The sequence below is a fragment of the Phycodurus eques genome, chromosome 1 (assembly GCF_024500275.1).
Source record: "Phycodurus eques isolate BA_2022a chromosome 1, UOR_Pequ_1.1, whole genome shotgun sequence".
Classification (NCBI taxonomy): Eukaryota; Metazoa; Chordata; class Actinopteri; order Syngnathiformes; family Syngnathidae; genus Phycodurus; species Phycodurus eques.
The window spans coordinates 20849638-20866914 of record NC_084525.1 but is presented as its reverse complement, the minus strand read 5'-3'; the positions used below and the strand labels follow the sequence as shown (position 1 = coordinate 20866914).

Genomic DNA, 17277 nt, shown 5'->3' with positions numbered 1-17277 from the left:
ATGTAGGAAATAGATGGATGTGTAAAACAAAAATGACCCATCATGCTCTTCAGTACAGTAACACTCTCTTGTGTATAAGTTCATATAAAATCTAACAATATGGAAAATATTTTTATTGTAATTTGGGAATTTGGATAACTTTGTACTAAACCAGAATATATTTCTTACTAAGATGCTAATTTGTTTTCATGCTTTATTTTTATTTTTTTTCCCAAAATTAATTCTAATTATTCATTTAGCTTATTTTCTTGAGTTGTATTATTCAGGGCGGCACGGTGGCCGACTGGTTAGAGCGTCAGCCTTACAGTTCTGAGGACCCAGGGTTCAATCCCCGGCCCCGCCTGTGTGGAGTTTGCATGTTCTCCCCGTGCCTGCGTGGGTTTTCTCCGGGCACTCCGGTTTCCTCCCACATCCCAAAGCATGCATTAATTGGAGACTCTAAATTACCCATAGGCATGACTGTGAGTGCAAATGGTTGTTTGTTTCTGTGTGCCCTGCAATTGGCTGGCAACCAGTTCAGGGTGTACCCAGCCTCCTGCCCGATGACAGCGGGGATAGGCTCCAGCACGCCTGCGACCCTAGTGAGGAGAAGCGGTTCAGAAAATGGATGGATGTATTAATTAGTGTGTGTGTCCGTTTTGCATTGTAAACACTGTTATTATTCAGTAATTGTGTTCAACCATTTGAGAAAACAACAACTTTGTTCATTATCTTTGAGATTTTTATTTGATGCTCCTTTTCTAACATAATACCAGTGAAGTCAGAATGTTGTGTTTTCAAACATATGTCATGATATGTTGAATATAATTCCGCAACAGCTTGCTTTTGCAAATATGTTCATTCAAATTTTGTCATTACAAACATTTGCATGGCCATTTGCATGCTCCATGCTGTGGTTAAACGAAATGCACCGTATTGCTGTCAAAACATAATAATTGTGGCTTGGATGCAGGTGAGAGTCAAATTGTTTGTCAATTCAACAGGCACATCTGAAAAAATATGCTTCATATATTAGCCGGAATGCAAATTACACACTTCCATCCATCCAACCATTTTCTGAGCCGCTTCTCCTCACCAGGGTCGCGGGCGTGCTGGAGCCTATCCCAGCTATCATCGGGCAGGAGGCGGGGTACACCCTGAACTGGTTGCCAGCCAATTGCAGGGCACATATAAACAAACAACCATTCGCACTCACATTCACACCTACAGGCAATTTAGAGTCTCCAATTAATGCATGTTTTTGGGATGTGGGAGAAAACCGGAGTGCCCGGAGAAAACCCACGCAGGCACGGGGAGAACATGCAAACTCCACACATGTGGGGCCAGTCCTCAGAACTGTGAGGCAGATGCTCTAACCAGTCGCCCACCGTGCCGCCAAATTACACACTTAAATAATAAATTTCATTCTGGACATTTCATACACGGCAAGTAAATCCAGAAAAACCTGACCCTTCATGAAATACAGGTTGTGTTTTTCAAATCACTAAATGTGCTATTTTCAAAAACACAAAACAACTGAGATGATGAATGACCTTTTTCACTGGTTACAGCATTTATGCAACATGGGAAGCGCGCATTACACAAACAAATTAGACATGTAAATGCATACTACTTACCCCGAGAGAGATGCAAAAGTGATCCTGTCATCCCACAGCCTTAAATCCACACCTGGAAAACCTCCCTTCATACCCTGCATTTCAGAAGTGGAGTGTTGCTTCCATATCAGCCTTGATTACGTTTTACATGTGCTGACATGTGTGCGACAACTCTATGTCTCTTCTTATGTTGCCTGGTGCTGCAGGCGACTGACGGAAAACTGGACTATGTCTCCCAGGGAGAAGGACTACATCTGCAGGGGGACTTCTCGATTGCTGGACTCTTTCCTCTCCATGACACAAATGGCCCAAGTGCTGGTTTACCCGCTCTGGGTCCATGTAATGAGTGAGTTTACTTGAACCCAAATGTCAACATACACTGTTTGGATGCATATTAAAGCTAGTCTCCATGTGAAATAAATCCACATTACGTTTATTGACTGTTTGACACACTGACAAGCATGTTGTGTAAAAAGTGGTACTACTTAATGTACCTAGTAGTGATGTGTTGGTATAGAGCCCGCTCTTTGGCTCCTGATTGGGAGCTGATTTCTTGTTTTTTCTCATCTTGTTTCTGTTAAAACGGCATGTGATTGATCAAGATGTGTGGCTGCGTCTGTGTGTCCACACTAAGCAGAAGGGGAAAGGGCTAGGTTACAGACACCCAGCACAGTGGGCACACAAACTGGAACAAGGCAGAGACCAGAGAGGGCGAGAGAGCATTGCTATATAGTGAGAGACTACATGTAGCCAGGGGGAAAGGGGAAAAAAGTAACATTTGGACAGATTTTAATGTTAACAGATAGCGTAAGCACCAAGTGCAGAATTTGCAAAATAAAATTTCATATCAGGCAGGCTCCATAAACAACCTGCATTAGGCATATGCTGTATGTACAATTCGCCCATTTCAGCTCGAGGAGAAAAGAGAGGCGAGGGAACTGCTGTTAGTGAACATGCGTGTCTCCTGCAATTGTTGCTTCTCCTACAATAGTTACACAATACACAAAAATATTACAACTTTTATGTGCCCCTTTGTGTTCATCTTCTGTACAACCCCAATTCCAATGAAGTTGGGACGTTGTGTTAAACATAAATAAAAACAGAATACAATGATTTGCAAAGCATGTTCAACCTGTATTTAATTGAATACACCACAAAGACAAGCTATTTAATGTTAAAACTGATAAACTTGATTGTTTTCAAATAATCATTAACTTAGAATTTTATGGCTGCAACACGTTCCAAAAAAAGCTGGGACAGGGTCATGTTTACCACTGTGTTATATCACCTTTTCTTTTAACAATATTCAATTAACGTTTGGGAAATGAGGACACTAATTGTTGAAGCTTTGTAGGTGGAATTCTTTCCCATTCTTGCTTGATGTACAGCTTCAACTGTTCAACAGTCCGAGGTCTCCGTTGTCGTATTTTACACTTCATAATGCGCCACACATTTTCAGATTTTGGGAGACCGGTCTGGACTGGGCGGCACGGTGGCCGACTGGTTAGAGCGTCAGCCTCACAGTTCTGAGGAGCGGGGTTCAATCCCCGGTCCCGCCTGTGTGGAGTTTGCATGTGCTCCCCGTGCCTGCATGGGTTTTCTCCGGGCACTCCGGTTTCCTCCCACATCCCAATAACATGCATTAATTGGAGACTCTAAATTGCCCGTAGGCATGACTGTGAATGCGAATGGTTGTTTGTTTCCATGTGCCCTGCAATTGGCTGGCAACCAGTTCAGGGTGTACCCCGCCTCCTGCCTGATGACAGCTGGGATAGGCTCCAGCACGCCCGCGACCCTAGTGAGGAGAAGCGGCTCAGAAAATGGATGGATGGATGGAGGTCTGGACTGCAGGCAGGCCAGTCGAGTACCTGCACTCTTTTACTACGAAGCCACACAGTTGTAACACGTGCAGAATGTGATTTGGCATTGTCTTGCTGAAATAATCAGGGGCGTCCATGAAAAAGACATTGCTTGGATGGCAGCATATGTTTCTCCAAAACCTGTATGTACCTTTCAGCATGAATGGTGCCTTCACAGATGTGTAAGTTACCCATGCCATTGGCACTAACACAGCCCCATACCATCACATATGCTGGCTTTTGAACTTCGCATCCATAACAGTCCGGATGGTTCTTTTCCTCTTTGGATTCTTTGAACCTTTTGATGATATTATGGACCGTAGATGATGAAATCCCCAAATTCCTTGCAATTGTACGTTGAGGAACATTGTCCTTAAACTGTTCGACTATTTTCTCACGCAGTTGTTCACAAAGAGGTGAACCTCGCCCCATCTTTGCTTGTGAATGACTGAGCAATTGAGGGAAGCTCGTTTTATACCCCATCATGGCACCCACCTGTTCCCAATTAGCCTGCTCACCTGTGGGATGTTCCAAACAGGTGATGATGAGCATTCCTCAACTTTCTCAGTCTTTTTTGCCACCTGTCCCAGCTTTTTTGGAACGTGTTGCAGTCATAAAATTCTAAGTTAATAATTATTTGCTAAAAACAATCATGTTTATCAGTTTGAACATTAAATATCTTGTCTTTGTAGTGTATTCAATTAAATATAGGTTGAACATGATTTGCAAATCATTGTATTCTGTTTTTATTTATGTTTAACACAACGTCCCAACTTCATTGGAATTGGGGTTGTAGCATTCTGACTATGTGACCTAATAACACAATATAAATAATGCATATTTGATATGTTGTATTTTTTAGTAATTCATCCTTTACATAATTGTTCACAAAATTGAAGAGCCTCTGAGGAGCTGAGCTGAGGGAGCCGAGCCTAAAGAAGTGACTCAGTCCTGTATGGTTATGAAATAAATTTTCCGAACTGCTTATTCTCAATAGGTTCGCGGGCTTGCTGGCGCCAATCCCAGCTATATCTGGGCAAGAGGCAGGGTACACCCTGAACAGGTTGCCAGCCAATCGCAGGGCACATACATTATGGACAAACAACCATTCACACTCACATTCACAACTCCGGGCAATTTAGTCTTCAATTAACCTACCATGCATGTTTTTTGGGATGTGGGAGAATACTGGAGTGCCTGCCGAAAACCACGCAGGCACGGGGAGACCATTCAAACTCCACACAGAACTGTGAGGCAGATGTGCTAACCATTCGACCACCGTGGCGCCGTTATAAACACAGACTTTAAAAATGTCATATGTATTTTTTTCTTTAAATTCCATTGTATTTATCTTATAGAGGCCGGCACAACAAGCATGGCTTCCATATGATGCTAGCCATGCGATTTGCTATAGATGAAATAAACAACAAGTCTGGTGCACACCTTCTCCTGCCTGGAGTGTCTCTTGGATACCAGCTGTACGACATTTGCTCGGTTCCGGCCAGTGTGCTGGCTACACTGGACATACTGGCCGATCATTACCATGACCCGGCTCCAAACACAGAAGCACTCATTAACAACATGACTGTGGCTGTGATCGGGCCCGACAGCAGCAGCAAAACTTTTACTCCTGCCGCTCTACTGGGGGCCTACCTCATTCCACAGGTATGGTATATTAGCATAACTGATTTTGTGAGGATGGTCGTTCACGAGTAGGGGTGCAAAGGAGGAGAGCATTTGCTTCTCCATGGAAATTGTAAAGGGGGCATTTTTAAATTATTTCAAGTTAGGAGACTTTGCATGGAAATTTATGTCACTTGGCGACAAAGTGCAAAGTCCACACAGGAAGGCCTGAGCCAAGATTTGAACCTAGAACCTCTCCATTGACTGGTGCAGATCCTTTACTCTGACCACTACACTCAGAGTGGAAATTGGAAAGATCATTGCAATACACCTTAAGGGAGTTTCCATGCTCTCACCGTGTGTGCATGGATTTTCTCTGGGTACTGCAGCTTCCTTTCAAAACATGTATGTTAGGTTTATTGAAGACTCAAAATTGTCCATAGGTGCGAATTTGAGTGTGAATGGTTGTTTGTCTAAAGTACCTTGTGGTATGACTTTAATTTGTCCTGTGACCAAACGTGACTCAAAACACTCGCATCTCAAATCATCTTTCCCCATTGACATGAATGGAGATGTCGTTAATCCGTTTTCAGCCATCCCCCCACGAAAAAATGTTGATGTTTTTTTTTTTTAATGAGAAAAACAGCACTTTATTTGTACTTTATTAAAAACAACAACAACATACAGTAACGATGTAATTAAATGTAAAGATTTTTTTGTAAAAAATTGGTCATGCTTTTTACTTCAATTAAATTGACATTGTGCTGTTCCTTCTGGGTTGCACACCTTGTCCATATGGGGGCAGTATAGTACAGACAAACTGTTATACAGGTACATCTCAATGAATTAGAATATGGTAGAGAAGGTCAATTATTTCAGTACTCATACATTATACAGTAAAGATTCATTAAACACTCGGAAAATGTTTTTCCGGACAAATTCCTGGCTAATTTCTACATTAAAAATCATTGTTATTGTCTCTTGATAGTTTGTTGCGTAATATTCTAGTTTGTAGAGATGGTGGATATTGGGTTTTTGTTTGCTGTACATAATAATCATTAAAATTGTACATATATTTAATAAAAACATGAAATATTTCACTCTGAGTGTGTGCATCTCTATTATATGAGTATCACTTTTTTAATTGAATTACCTAAATTAAGCTTTTGACACTATTTTATTTTATTGAGATGCTCTTGTACATAGACTCCTCATTCCTGGGTAAGCCGCTCTAATATTAATTGTTCTTCTTAGAGATTAAATAATATATACCTGTGAGTATTGTTATATTATATGTGTACATGTCTGGCTTCACTGTTTGTGTTCAAATGGTCATTGCTTTAAAGGTTATAACACGGCCACATAAATGCTATGGTGTTTCCCATTTTGTGTTAGTATAAAGCTAGTGGAGGCTATGTGGTTGTTTGAAATACAACCATTTGGTTTATGTTTAGTTTGACAGTAGACTTCAACTGGGAGTTGCAATAAACAGCTTGAAGTAAGAAAATTGTTCACTAATTCTATCTGCCTGTTGTGAAGTGACTTGATTCACTGCCACCAAATATCCCTCGTATCTCAAGTTAAAGCAAGAAATCAGCCGAACAATGGCTTGTATCTCGAAAAGGTCGTAAGCCGGGTCACTCCCATCGCAAGGCACCACTGTATGTGACTGGTGGCCAATCGCACGACTCGCCTAATGTCAGGTCGGTTTGGTTCCAGCTGACCCGTGTTTCGAATGAGAAAAAGTACTATACCAAATGGATGAATGGATGTATTTACATTTCTAACAATAAGTAAGGGATATTAGGCTTTCAGGTGAAAACTTCTTGTGAGTAGTAATGTATTCTCTTTACCACAGATCTCTTATGAAGCATCAAACAAAAAGTTGAGCAACAAGGTCCACTACCCATCCTTTTTCCGCACAATTCCCAGCGACAAGAATCAGGTGGAGGCCATAATCCATTTGCTGATCCATTTCAAATGGAACTGGATCGCTCTGTTGGGCAGCGACAACAACTATGGCTTGGATGGCATGCAGAGCCTGTCCCAGCAGGCCCCGGACCACGGCATCTGCGTGGCCTACCAGGGAATCATCCCGGCCTACAGCAGTGAGACAGCTGGCATGATGAGGAGCATGGTCGAGGGCATACTGAGAGCCAAGGTCAACACCATTGTGCTCTTTTCCAGTAAGTCCAAACTCAGCGGCTTCTTCCCGTTCGTTGTCCAGGGCAACGTGACGGGAAAGGTGTGGATTGGCACAGAAGACTGGTCAACGGCCACGCTCGTATCCGGGATCCCTGGGATCCAAACAGTAGGCACTGTGATCGGCGTGTCCATCAAGAACGCGGCCATAAGTGGCTTTGGGGCGTTTGAGAGGAACATTGTGGAGGCTTCGCTCCGTCACATCAAAGCTCAGGCGGTTTCAGGGGCCAACAGCAGTGTGTGTCTGCAGAGCACTGACGTATTCAGCCTAGCCAGGCACAACTTCACTTTGGAGAAGTATGACGTCACCTCCTCCTTCAATGTATACAAGGCGGTGTATGCCGTGGCTTATGCTCTGCACCAAGCTCTTCATTGTGACTCTGGACAATGCCAAAAAAGGAGGGTGCACCCTTGGCAGGTCAGATCTGTTGTTTTTTTCCCACGTTAAAGGACTGTGTTAAGAATAATTCAATCATTTCCTACTCCCCAATCACTATATAGTGTTTTTTTTAAATTATTATTTCTGGTGGTCTATATACAGTGGTGCCTTGAGATATGAATTATCTGAAATCCAAGTTTTTTTTAGATACAAGTTGTCAATCGGACGAATTTTTTTGCTTTACTTTGCGGGCAAAAATGTGACTTAACGAGCACGGTATGGTGGCAGGGAACTCAACTCACTTCACAACAAGCAGCAGTTTGGAAGACAGTGAACAATTCTTCAAAAAAGAGGCTTCAAGCTGTGTAGTACCACTCCAAGTGTACTGTCAATAAACATAAAATAAAGAGAATTACACGTTTATTTAACACAAGCACATAGCTTTGCCTGAAAGTCAGCCAGCTTAAATAAATAAATAAAAAAAAAGACGGGCTAAGAATAGCATGCAGTGTTGCAGTGTTATAACCCTTGGAGCAATGGATACTTCAACACAAACGGTGGAGCAACACATGTAGATCGATAATAAAACAATACTCACAGGCATATACTACATCCTAAATCCTCTGTGAAGAACGACTAATATTACTGCAGCTTACTAAGAAATTGTTAGTCTAATTCATGTACTGTATATCCATATGTATGTATTTATACTGTCCCCAAGTGACCAAGACGCACACACCAGAAGGAGCGGCACAATGTCCATTGAATAAATATCTTATTGAATTACTTCATTACTGCATGTTTGTTCAAGTAGAATACAATATTTTAGAGTGTTCATTTTCTTAGTAAAATAACACATTACATTTTTGTTGTGTTCTAGGGGTTGTGCTTTACTAGTGAACATTGGTTGTTTACTACTTCGAGATGCATTGTGGGATAAGGGCACAATAGTGGACCAAATAAATAAATATGCTCTATATATGATGTACATAAACAGTATAAAATATCTAAAATATCTTTACGCACACTGGTGGATTGGTTTTAGTGTTTTCATTAAATCAATGGGCAAAATGTCAAAATGGCATCCTTCCACTTTTCTGTATATGGCAAGTTTGGACATAAGTGATATAGGGCATAAGCTATACTCACTACACATTTGAACAGCACTACATAGTGGATAGGGAGCGATTCTGACCGCAGCCAAAGTCGTTTTTCTCCTAAAACTCCCTCTTTTCTCTCAGCTCCTGCCCATGCTCAAGGACACGAGATTTTCTCTGGAAAACACCTCTGTGTACTTTGATGTGAACGGAGACCCTCCCACTGGATATGACATAGTGACGTGGATTTGGAGGGGGACGGAGTGGTCCCACCGAGTGGTGGGCTCCTTCAGCCCAGATCCCCCTCAGCTCATACTTGATGAAGAGGCTATTGAGTGGCACAGCACAGGGATGACAACCAGATCAGTAAGATTTGGAATTGTACCTTTCGAGAAATCAACACTGGAGTGGTGGGTACTCTTAAAGGAAAAGTTTCTGTGAAAAAAGAGATACTAGCAGTTACCTTGGAATTCAATAACTAATTCTCTGGGGTACATTAATGTAGATCAGTAATTCAAAACGGGGTCAAAATGTATATTCCAATATTTAATGTGTATCCAATGTTGGATGCATTATGGTTTGAAACCAAATGTGTTAGACATGACCCAAAAGCAGACTGAGACAGAAGAAGCCGTGGGAAAGGGGTTTTATTGTGAGTTGTGCGAGATCCAGAATCCAGAGGCGAGAGGGTGTTCCTTGCAGGAAGGCTGAAGAGTGAACAGATAAGTGAGCTTGGCAGTGTGGTTGAGGCAGGAGGCATTGTAGGAGACACAGGAAGGGACGAGAGTAAGTATGAGCACAGGTAATTAAATAACCTTTTTTCTTTTCAGGGGGGAAAGGTTGATGAGGCGACTTGAGGGGAGAGGGGAATCCAGGAAGGAGGTCGATGGCGCAGTCATAAGGGAGGTGTGGGTGTAGAGAGATGGCCAAATCCTACCGGAAAACAGGAGGGGTCGTGGTATTCTTCTGGAACGAACGAACGTACGAGAGAGAGACTACTGGTGACAGAGGTTCACTGGAGGTCTGGACGGCTGAGAGAAGATAGCGAGAATGGAAAGAATAGCTCCAACCGGTAATTGACAGGTTGCTCCAATCGATGGTGGGGTTGTGTTTCTTCAGCCAGGAAAGTTCAAGAACTAACGGAGTCTCAGGAGAGGGGATGACGAACAGTTGGAAGGTCTCCCGGTAGTTGCCAGAGATGAGGAGGGTGATCGATATAGTCCAATGGGTCACTCGGGAGAATAGGTGCCCCTCCAGGGTAGTAACCTTCTTGGAGAACGGGAGAGGCTCGAGCAGTAGCCGGAGTTGACACACCAAGCCCTAATGAATAAATCTGTCATCAGCTCTGGAGAGAGCTTCGATGAGAACGGTGACCTGAGGGTTGCAGTTCCCCCCTGAGGATGCAAGAGGGAGAGCTGGAGGAAGAATTGGTCTGGCTGACCACAGCGCTGTCAGTCTGTGTGGAGCCCTGTCTTTTGGCGTCTGCGGGCACGAGGCGATGAAATGGCCAGGCTGCCCACAGTAGATGCATAGCCAGTGACTCAAGCTGCTCTGACACTCCAGAGGATCCAAACGAGCCTTACCGAGTTGCATGGGCTCCTCCAGTCCAGTAGGGGGTGATGAGGAGACCGTGGGGCTTCACAGGCAGGGGAGTAGCTGGAGGGACAATGCCCACAGAGGTCACTAAACTGCAGGCTCTGTCCCCTCTCTCTAACTCTCTCCCTCAGTCGATTGTTCAACTTGATAGCAAAAGAAATTAACCCCTCCAACGAGGTGGACTCATCTCTAGCCACCAACTTGCCCTTAAGCTGTTCGGATAACCCTTTAACAGAAATCCCCATCAAGGCCGCTTCATCCCACCCACACTTACCAGCTAGAATCCTTTAAAAAAAAAAAAATAGGAGGCTACAGATCGGGAGCCCTGAGTGAGGGCCAGGAGACGCAGAGTGGGTTCCCTGCCCTTAACAGGGTGGTCAAAAATTGTTGTGAGCTCAGCAGCAAACAAGTCAAATGAGGCTAACACAGGTGAGGAATTGTGCCACAAAGCGGTAGCCCATCTAGCAGCTCTACCGCACAGGTTAATTACGAAGGCAATTTTAGCTTTATCAGTGGGATATTTTAGCGGCTGCAGATCAAACACTAGAAAACAGTGTAATAACTGACTACAAGAACCCAGATCTCCAGAGTAAGGTTCGGGAGGGGGAACGTGAGGTTCTTTCTTTGGGAGGGAGTTTTGGTTGGAGGCAGGGGGCTCGGGAGGAATACTCACGGGGAGGTTCGGTGAGGTGGGGGTTGCCGGGGTGCATCTGAGCAGACATGAGGGATACTTGCTGTGTGAGGGTATTGATTGAGTCTGTGATTTCCCGGAGAGCTTTTGTCCTCTTGTCCGATGTGGGGGTACTTCTCTTAATGCTTCCGTCGCTGAGTCCATGCTACCAAGAGTATTCTGTTACGGTTTGAAATCAAATGTGTCAGACATGACCCAAAAGCAGACAGACAGAAGAAGCTGTGGGACGGGGTTTTATTGAGAGTTGTGCGAGATCCAGAATCCAGAGGCGTGAGGGTGGTCTGTGGGAGCAGGAGCGTGCAGGAGGCCGAAGAGTGAGCAGATAAGTGAACTTGGCAGTGTGGTTGAGACAGGCAGTGTTACAGGAGAGACAGGAAGGCACTGCAGAAGGAGGAGAAGACACAAGGGTAAATATGAGCACAAGCAATTAAATAACTTTTTTCGACAAGCAATACTATACGATATACCACAGAGGTGCGCGAATACTCTGGCGCTCGAACTGCCTCTGAACTGTGAGGCAGATGTGTTAACCAGTCGCCCACCGTGCCGCCTAGACATATTACAAAGAATAAAATTTACATAGTGTATGTATTACTGTCGGCACGGATAGCACAACTGGATAGCACATCTGCGTCACAGTTTTGAGGACCGGGGTTCGAATCCCGGCCCCGCCTGCGTGGAGTTTGCATGTTCTCCCCGTGCCTGTGTGGGTTTTCTCCGGGTTTTCTCCGGGTACTCCGGTTTTCCTCCCACATCCCAAAAACATGCGTGGTAGGTTGATTGAGGACTCTAAATCGCCCTTAGATGTGAATGTGTGCGCGAATGATTGTTTCTTTATATGTGCCCTGCGATTGGCTGGCGACCAGTTCAGGGTGTACCCGGCCTCTCGCCTGAAGGTAGCTGGAATAGGCTCCAGCACACCCGCGACCCTTGTGAGGATAAAGCGGTACAGAAAATGGATGGATGTATTACTGTGCATTACTGTATGTTTGAGAGTTTAAAAGGTGTTGAAGAGTGTGAGAAAAAGTGTTTGGTTAGTATGGAGAGTAGAGTATGGTTTATGTTAATTTGAGTATGGGGAAGACTCAGGCAGCTTTAAAAAAATTTATAAATATAAATTAATAATAATATCAATACAAAAAAAATATATATACAGTATATGTGGCCGCTACTTTGTGTATTTCACCTAATGCGGGCGTGGTCCGGGACCTAACCCGTGCAATGAACAAGGGATTACTGTGTAGCTATATTTTATTTTCTGTTATGAACCAAAATTTGAGGTATGAGTGAGTTTCAGATACACAGTGGCTGCTGAGTGGTGTTCGCACGTTCCCACATTCCACAAACATGTTTCTTAGGTTATTGAAGACTGAATTGATTTGTGTGAATGTAAGGGAAAATGGTTCTTCGTCTATATGTGCGACAAGCACGATAGAAAATGGATGGATGGTAAAACAAGACACAGTGTGAACAAGACCATTTGCCGTCAATGGCAGTGAATGAATTACTAAAAATTACATTTAAATAGTTTTTCGGGGGGGTGTTTTCAACTTTACAATAACATAAACAGGAGGAAAAAAACAAACATACCAGGAGAGTTAGGACAAACTTTCTGCCTCTTGGTTCTTGTGTCTGCAGGTGCCCACGTCCATCTGTTCTCCGCCCTGCCCAAAAGGCCACAGGAAGTTGATGAGAGGACAACACTCCTGCTGCTTCGACTGCCAGGCCTGTCCTGCTGCCACCTTCCTCAACCGAAGTGGTACACATTTCTGTCCATTTTATACACAACTTATCCACTCCAGGGTGAAATGTCCATCTTTCTGTCACCTGATTTCAGGTGAGGAGTGCGGTACACTTTGGACTGATCATCTGTCAGTCACAGACAACCCCTCAGTCATGTCTGTTCAGTTTTTGTTTGTTTGTTTGTTTGTTTGTTTTAATAAGTGCCTACCACAGGAGAAAAGTGACAAAATAGGACTCACTAGTTGTAATTTTGGGATCGGCCAGCAGTTAGCGCTAAACACTAATAGTGTACAATTGTGCTTTAGGGTCATATTTGATTTTTAAAACGGACAGATTGGTCAAATAATTCAGAGATCAGGATTTTAAAAAAAAATGTAAAATAGTTTATTAATAAAGAAAACAATTATTATCATAATTCTCACCCTTAACAGGAAGTAATATATCAAATGGATGGAAAGACATCATAATATCCATCCAATCCATTTTCTGAGCCGCTTCTCCTCACTAGGGTCGCGGGGGTGCTGGAGCCTATCCCAGCTGTTATCGGGGAGGAGGCGGGGTACACCCTGAAATGGTTGCCAGCCAATCGCAGGGCACATAGGAACAAACAACCATTCGCACTCACAGTCATGCCTACGGGCAATTTAGAGTCCCCAATTAATGCATGTTTTTGGGATGTGGGAGGAAACCGGAGTGCCCGGAGAAAACCCACGCAGGCGGGAGAACATGCAAACTCCACACAGGCGGGGCTGGGGATTGAACCCGGGTCCTCAGAACTGTGAGGCTGACGCTCTAACCAGTCGGCCACCGTGCCGCCACATCATAATTTTTTTATTATTACAAATAAAAAAGTACTAATAATGAATTTTATTTTGGGCACCTTTCATCTCACTCAAGGTCACCTTACATGTTTAAAGGAACAATATTAAATTAAGAAATACAAAATGAGGAATAAGATCAGCACATCTGCACATTCTGAGGTTGGGTTTGAATCCAGGCTTCGTGTGTCAACTTTGCATGTTCTCCCTGTGCTTGCGTGGGGTTTCACCTCTTGGTGATCAGGCGGGCCGGTAGAATAAATTGAACAGATGAGGATGACCTAAGAGAAGGTGTGGGTCTGTTTATCTGTATGTGGCTAATATAGTAATGACAGAAATCCTCTGTGATGTTGAATCTGCACGTGATTCCCAGAATCCATTCAATGCCAGCCGTGTCCACGCGAGCAGTGGGCTCCAGCGAGTAGCGAGCGGTGTCACGACCGCAGCGTTCTTCTTCTGGCCTGGGACGCCCCCCTCGCCATGGCGCTGCTCTGTTTCCTGGCCTGCTGCCTCCTTCTGACCTCCAGCTCGGCCGCCGTCCTCCTGCTCCACCTCCGCACGCCCGTGGCCAAGTCGGCCGGCGGGCGCACCTGCCTGCTGATGCTGGCCGCCCTGACCGCCGCCGCCTTGAGCTCTCTGTGCCATTTCGGCCCCCCGTCTCGCGTGTCCTGCATCCTCGAGCAGCCTCTGTTCACGTTCAGCTTCAGCGTGTGCCTGGCCTGCATCACCGTGCACTCCCTGCAGGTGGTCTGCATTTTTAAACTGGCCTCCAAGCTGCCACCGGCCTACGACAAGTGGGCCAAAAAACAAGGGGCCGAGCTGACCATTTTTGTTGTGTCTGCCATCGCTTTGCTCATTTCTGTGACGCGTGTAGCCCTTGACCCACCTGAGCCATCCCAGGATGTGGACTTCTACCACGACAGCATGGTCCTGGAGTGCAGCAGCACCCTGTCATATGGGGCAGGCGTAGAGCTGGCATATGTGTCACTCCTCAGCGTGGTCTGCTTCTCCTTCAGCTACATGGGCAAAGACCTACCGGCCAACTACAACGAGGCCAAGTGTGTCACCTTTAGCCTCATGGTCTACCTCGTTTCCTGGATCAGCTTCTTCACCGTCTACCTCGTCAGCAGAGGCCCCTTCACCATGGCCGCACACGTCTTTGCCATACTTTTCAGCGTTCTGGCCGTCCTGGGTGGCTACTTCCTGCCCAAAATGTACATCATCGTACTGAGGCCACAAATGAACACCACTGCTCATTTCCAGAACTGCATTCAGCTGTACACCATGAGTAAACAGTGAATGGTAAATGTTATTCTCTGATACTGATCGACAATTAGTGCAGGGATGTAACAAAGTGCAAACACTTTGTGACTGTACTTAAGTAGATTTGTCCAGTAATTTGTTTAATTCTCAGTATGAGCACAATGCAAGTTAATACAAAAAGAAAACCACATTGTTTAGAGTTTTCATTGTGCCAAGTTTTTAAAAATGGCATGGTATTTCATTGACAGTAAAAATGCATAAAAATGCACTTTGTATTTTTGTGTTTTGGACAATTTACAGTCTCCAATGAACCTGGGGGCCGCCACATAACGAGTGACGCCACCAAACTCAAATGATCTGGAAAAAAAAACGATTGTGGAAAAGAAATACAGTTGGAGATTCACCATGCTCACAAGGCACTTATACCAACTAGCTGCAACTAAAAAACAGTGACCCCTGGGCTTCTTACGAGTGACCCGACTTACATGTTTTTCGAGATGCAAGCCTTCGTTCGACCGATTTTAATTTATTTTTTTGCTTTAACTTGCAGCAAATATTTGAGATACGAGCACAGTTTGGTGAAGGTGAACTCCACTCAACTCACTTCACAATAAGCAGCAGTTTGGCAGATAGTGAACAGTTCTTCAAAATAGGCTGTCTATTGCCACTCCCACTTGCAAACTAAACACCAATAGCATATATATTACATTGGCTTACTGAGGAGCTATGACCATATCTATTTATATCTGTATGCCTGTATTATACTGCCCCCAGGTGGCCAATGCACGCACATTATAAGGAGCAGCACAATGGCCATTGAACTGAAGCAAAAATCCAGCAAAAATTGTTGAATTTCTTTCCATTATTTTTAATTATGACATTACTGTAGTACAATATTATAGAACGCTATTTTTGTTATTAATAAACAGATTACACATTTTTTTTTTTTTTTTTCCAGAACAGATTAATTGCATTTTTATTCATTTCAATTTTGAAAGATGAATTGAGATACAAGTGTTTTGAGTTATGAGCGTCGTCATGGAACCGATTAAACTAGTATCTCAAGGCACCACTGTACTATAAACATCTTGAATAGGTTCTATACTGCTACATTGTAACTAAATTATTTTCCTTTTTGGCAGAGCCAATCAAAACAACGCATTTTATATTTTTAGGGAGTCAACAACAAGTGGTAGCTGCTGAAAAAAAGCCTGCAAGATCTTATTAAATAGATCATTTAACACTTTGAATAAAGGCACAATTGGCCTGTCTTCTTTCTCTTTCTGTCTTACACGCACGTACGCACACACACACACACACACACACAGTGCTGTTAGCCACTGTTTATGAGAGTAGATGAAAAGGTCTTTTGTGGCTGGGAGGTCATCCCCATTGACGAGTAGACGTGTGAGTAGAGTCCGCGAGGGGCTTTCCCACAGTCTGCGCCGCACCCTTGGCTTCGTGGGCTCGGTCAACAGGCGAAGTGTGCCACTGAGCAAGAGGCGCCACTTTTATTGGAAGCCATTAAGGTGCAGTTGGAGACACTGGAGCTCAACTTCTCCAGCTTTTTTTTTTTGTGGGGCAATTTGAAGAGGGGCTTGAAACATTACTGTTAGTAGCATTAGATCATGTTTTGAAACTGCAAATTCAAACTGTTATATGATGCCATGGCAATCTCCAAAATGGATGTGTCACCAATCCAATCTGTCTACCGACCTATCCATCCATCCATTTTCTACAGTACTTGTCCTCATTAGGGTCAGCGGCAGGGTGCACATTAGACTGGTTGCCAGCCAATCACAGAGCTTCGTTCATATCAAATCAATTAACCAGGCAATACCTTCCCCTGGAGGCCCCCAGGATGCATTCAATCCAGTCTTTAACTGGGCCCAGATTCACACTGGAATATTTTGCTTGGGAATGGGATAAGAGATAAGAGCAATAGGTTGATAAGAAGATGACAGCCTATCATTCTCCCTCTAATTTAGACCCTTTATCTCCCCTGGTCAGCCCTGTGTCTAATCTGCCCCACCTTGGAGTTATTGATGTGTCTCCCATTGTTACGGCAGTCCAATCCCCTTGTGCAGTCACACAGGCTTTCTATGCTAATCAGACCCCATCACCGAGGTACTAGTGCATCCAGAAGAAGCACAAAAATGGTTCCTTGCTCCTCGACTCTAGTCTTTCATGCAAAACGTCAGGATCTCTAAGCGGGACAACATCTAAGGACGGTTAAGTATTTTACAGCCTTATTAGAAAATGGAATAAAAAGATTTTCTTCTCCTCAGTTTATACACCTGATGGTTTTATTTCTCACGTCAGCCATATCGGTGTAGACCAGAGGTGGGCCACATTTGATTTTCAAAACGGTAGCTCATCTAAAAGGTTTCAGGCTTTAGAGCTACTTAAAA

The 17277-nt window shown here is 43.9% G+C and overlaps 1 protein-coding gene across 1 annotated transcript; it reads left to right on the top strand.

The window, feature by feature from the left end:
• The first annotated feature begins 1753 nt into the window (after positions 1 to 1753).
• LOC133413933 (taste receptor type 1 member 1) lies at positions 1754 to 14902 on the top strand. Its single transcript, XM_061698875.1, has 6 exons — positions 1754 to 1941; positions 4813 to 5119; positions 6936 to 7697; positions 8900 to 9121; positions 12681 to 12801; positions 13977 to 14902. The coding sequence occupies exons 1-6, from the start codon at positions 1754 to 1756 to the stop codon at positions 14900 to 14902; spliced, it is 2526 nt and encodes an 841-aa protein (XP_061554859.1).
• The last annotated feature ends 2375 nt before the right edge of the window (positions 14903 to 17277 follow it).

Coding starts and splice junctions, on each gene's coding strand:
- LOC133413933 (XM_061698875.1), top strand. CDS start 1,754: ATGTGTGCGACAACTCTATGTCTCTTCTTATGTTGCCTGGTGCTGCAG. Junction 5,120..6,935: donor GGGCCTACCTCATTCCACAG/GTATGGTATATT, acceptor TCTTTACCACAG/ATCTCTTATGAAGCATCAAA. Junction 12,802..13,976: donor CACCTTCCTCAACCGAAGTG/GTACACATTTCT, acceptor CGTGATTCCCAG/AATCCATTCAATGCCAGCCG.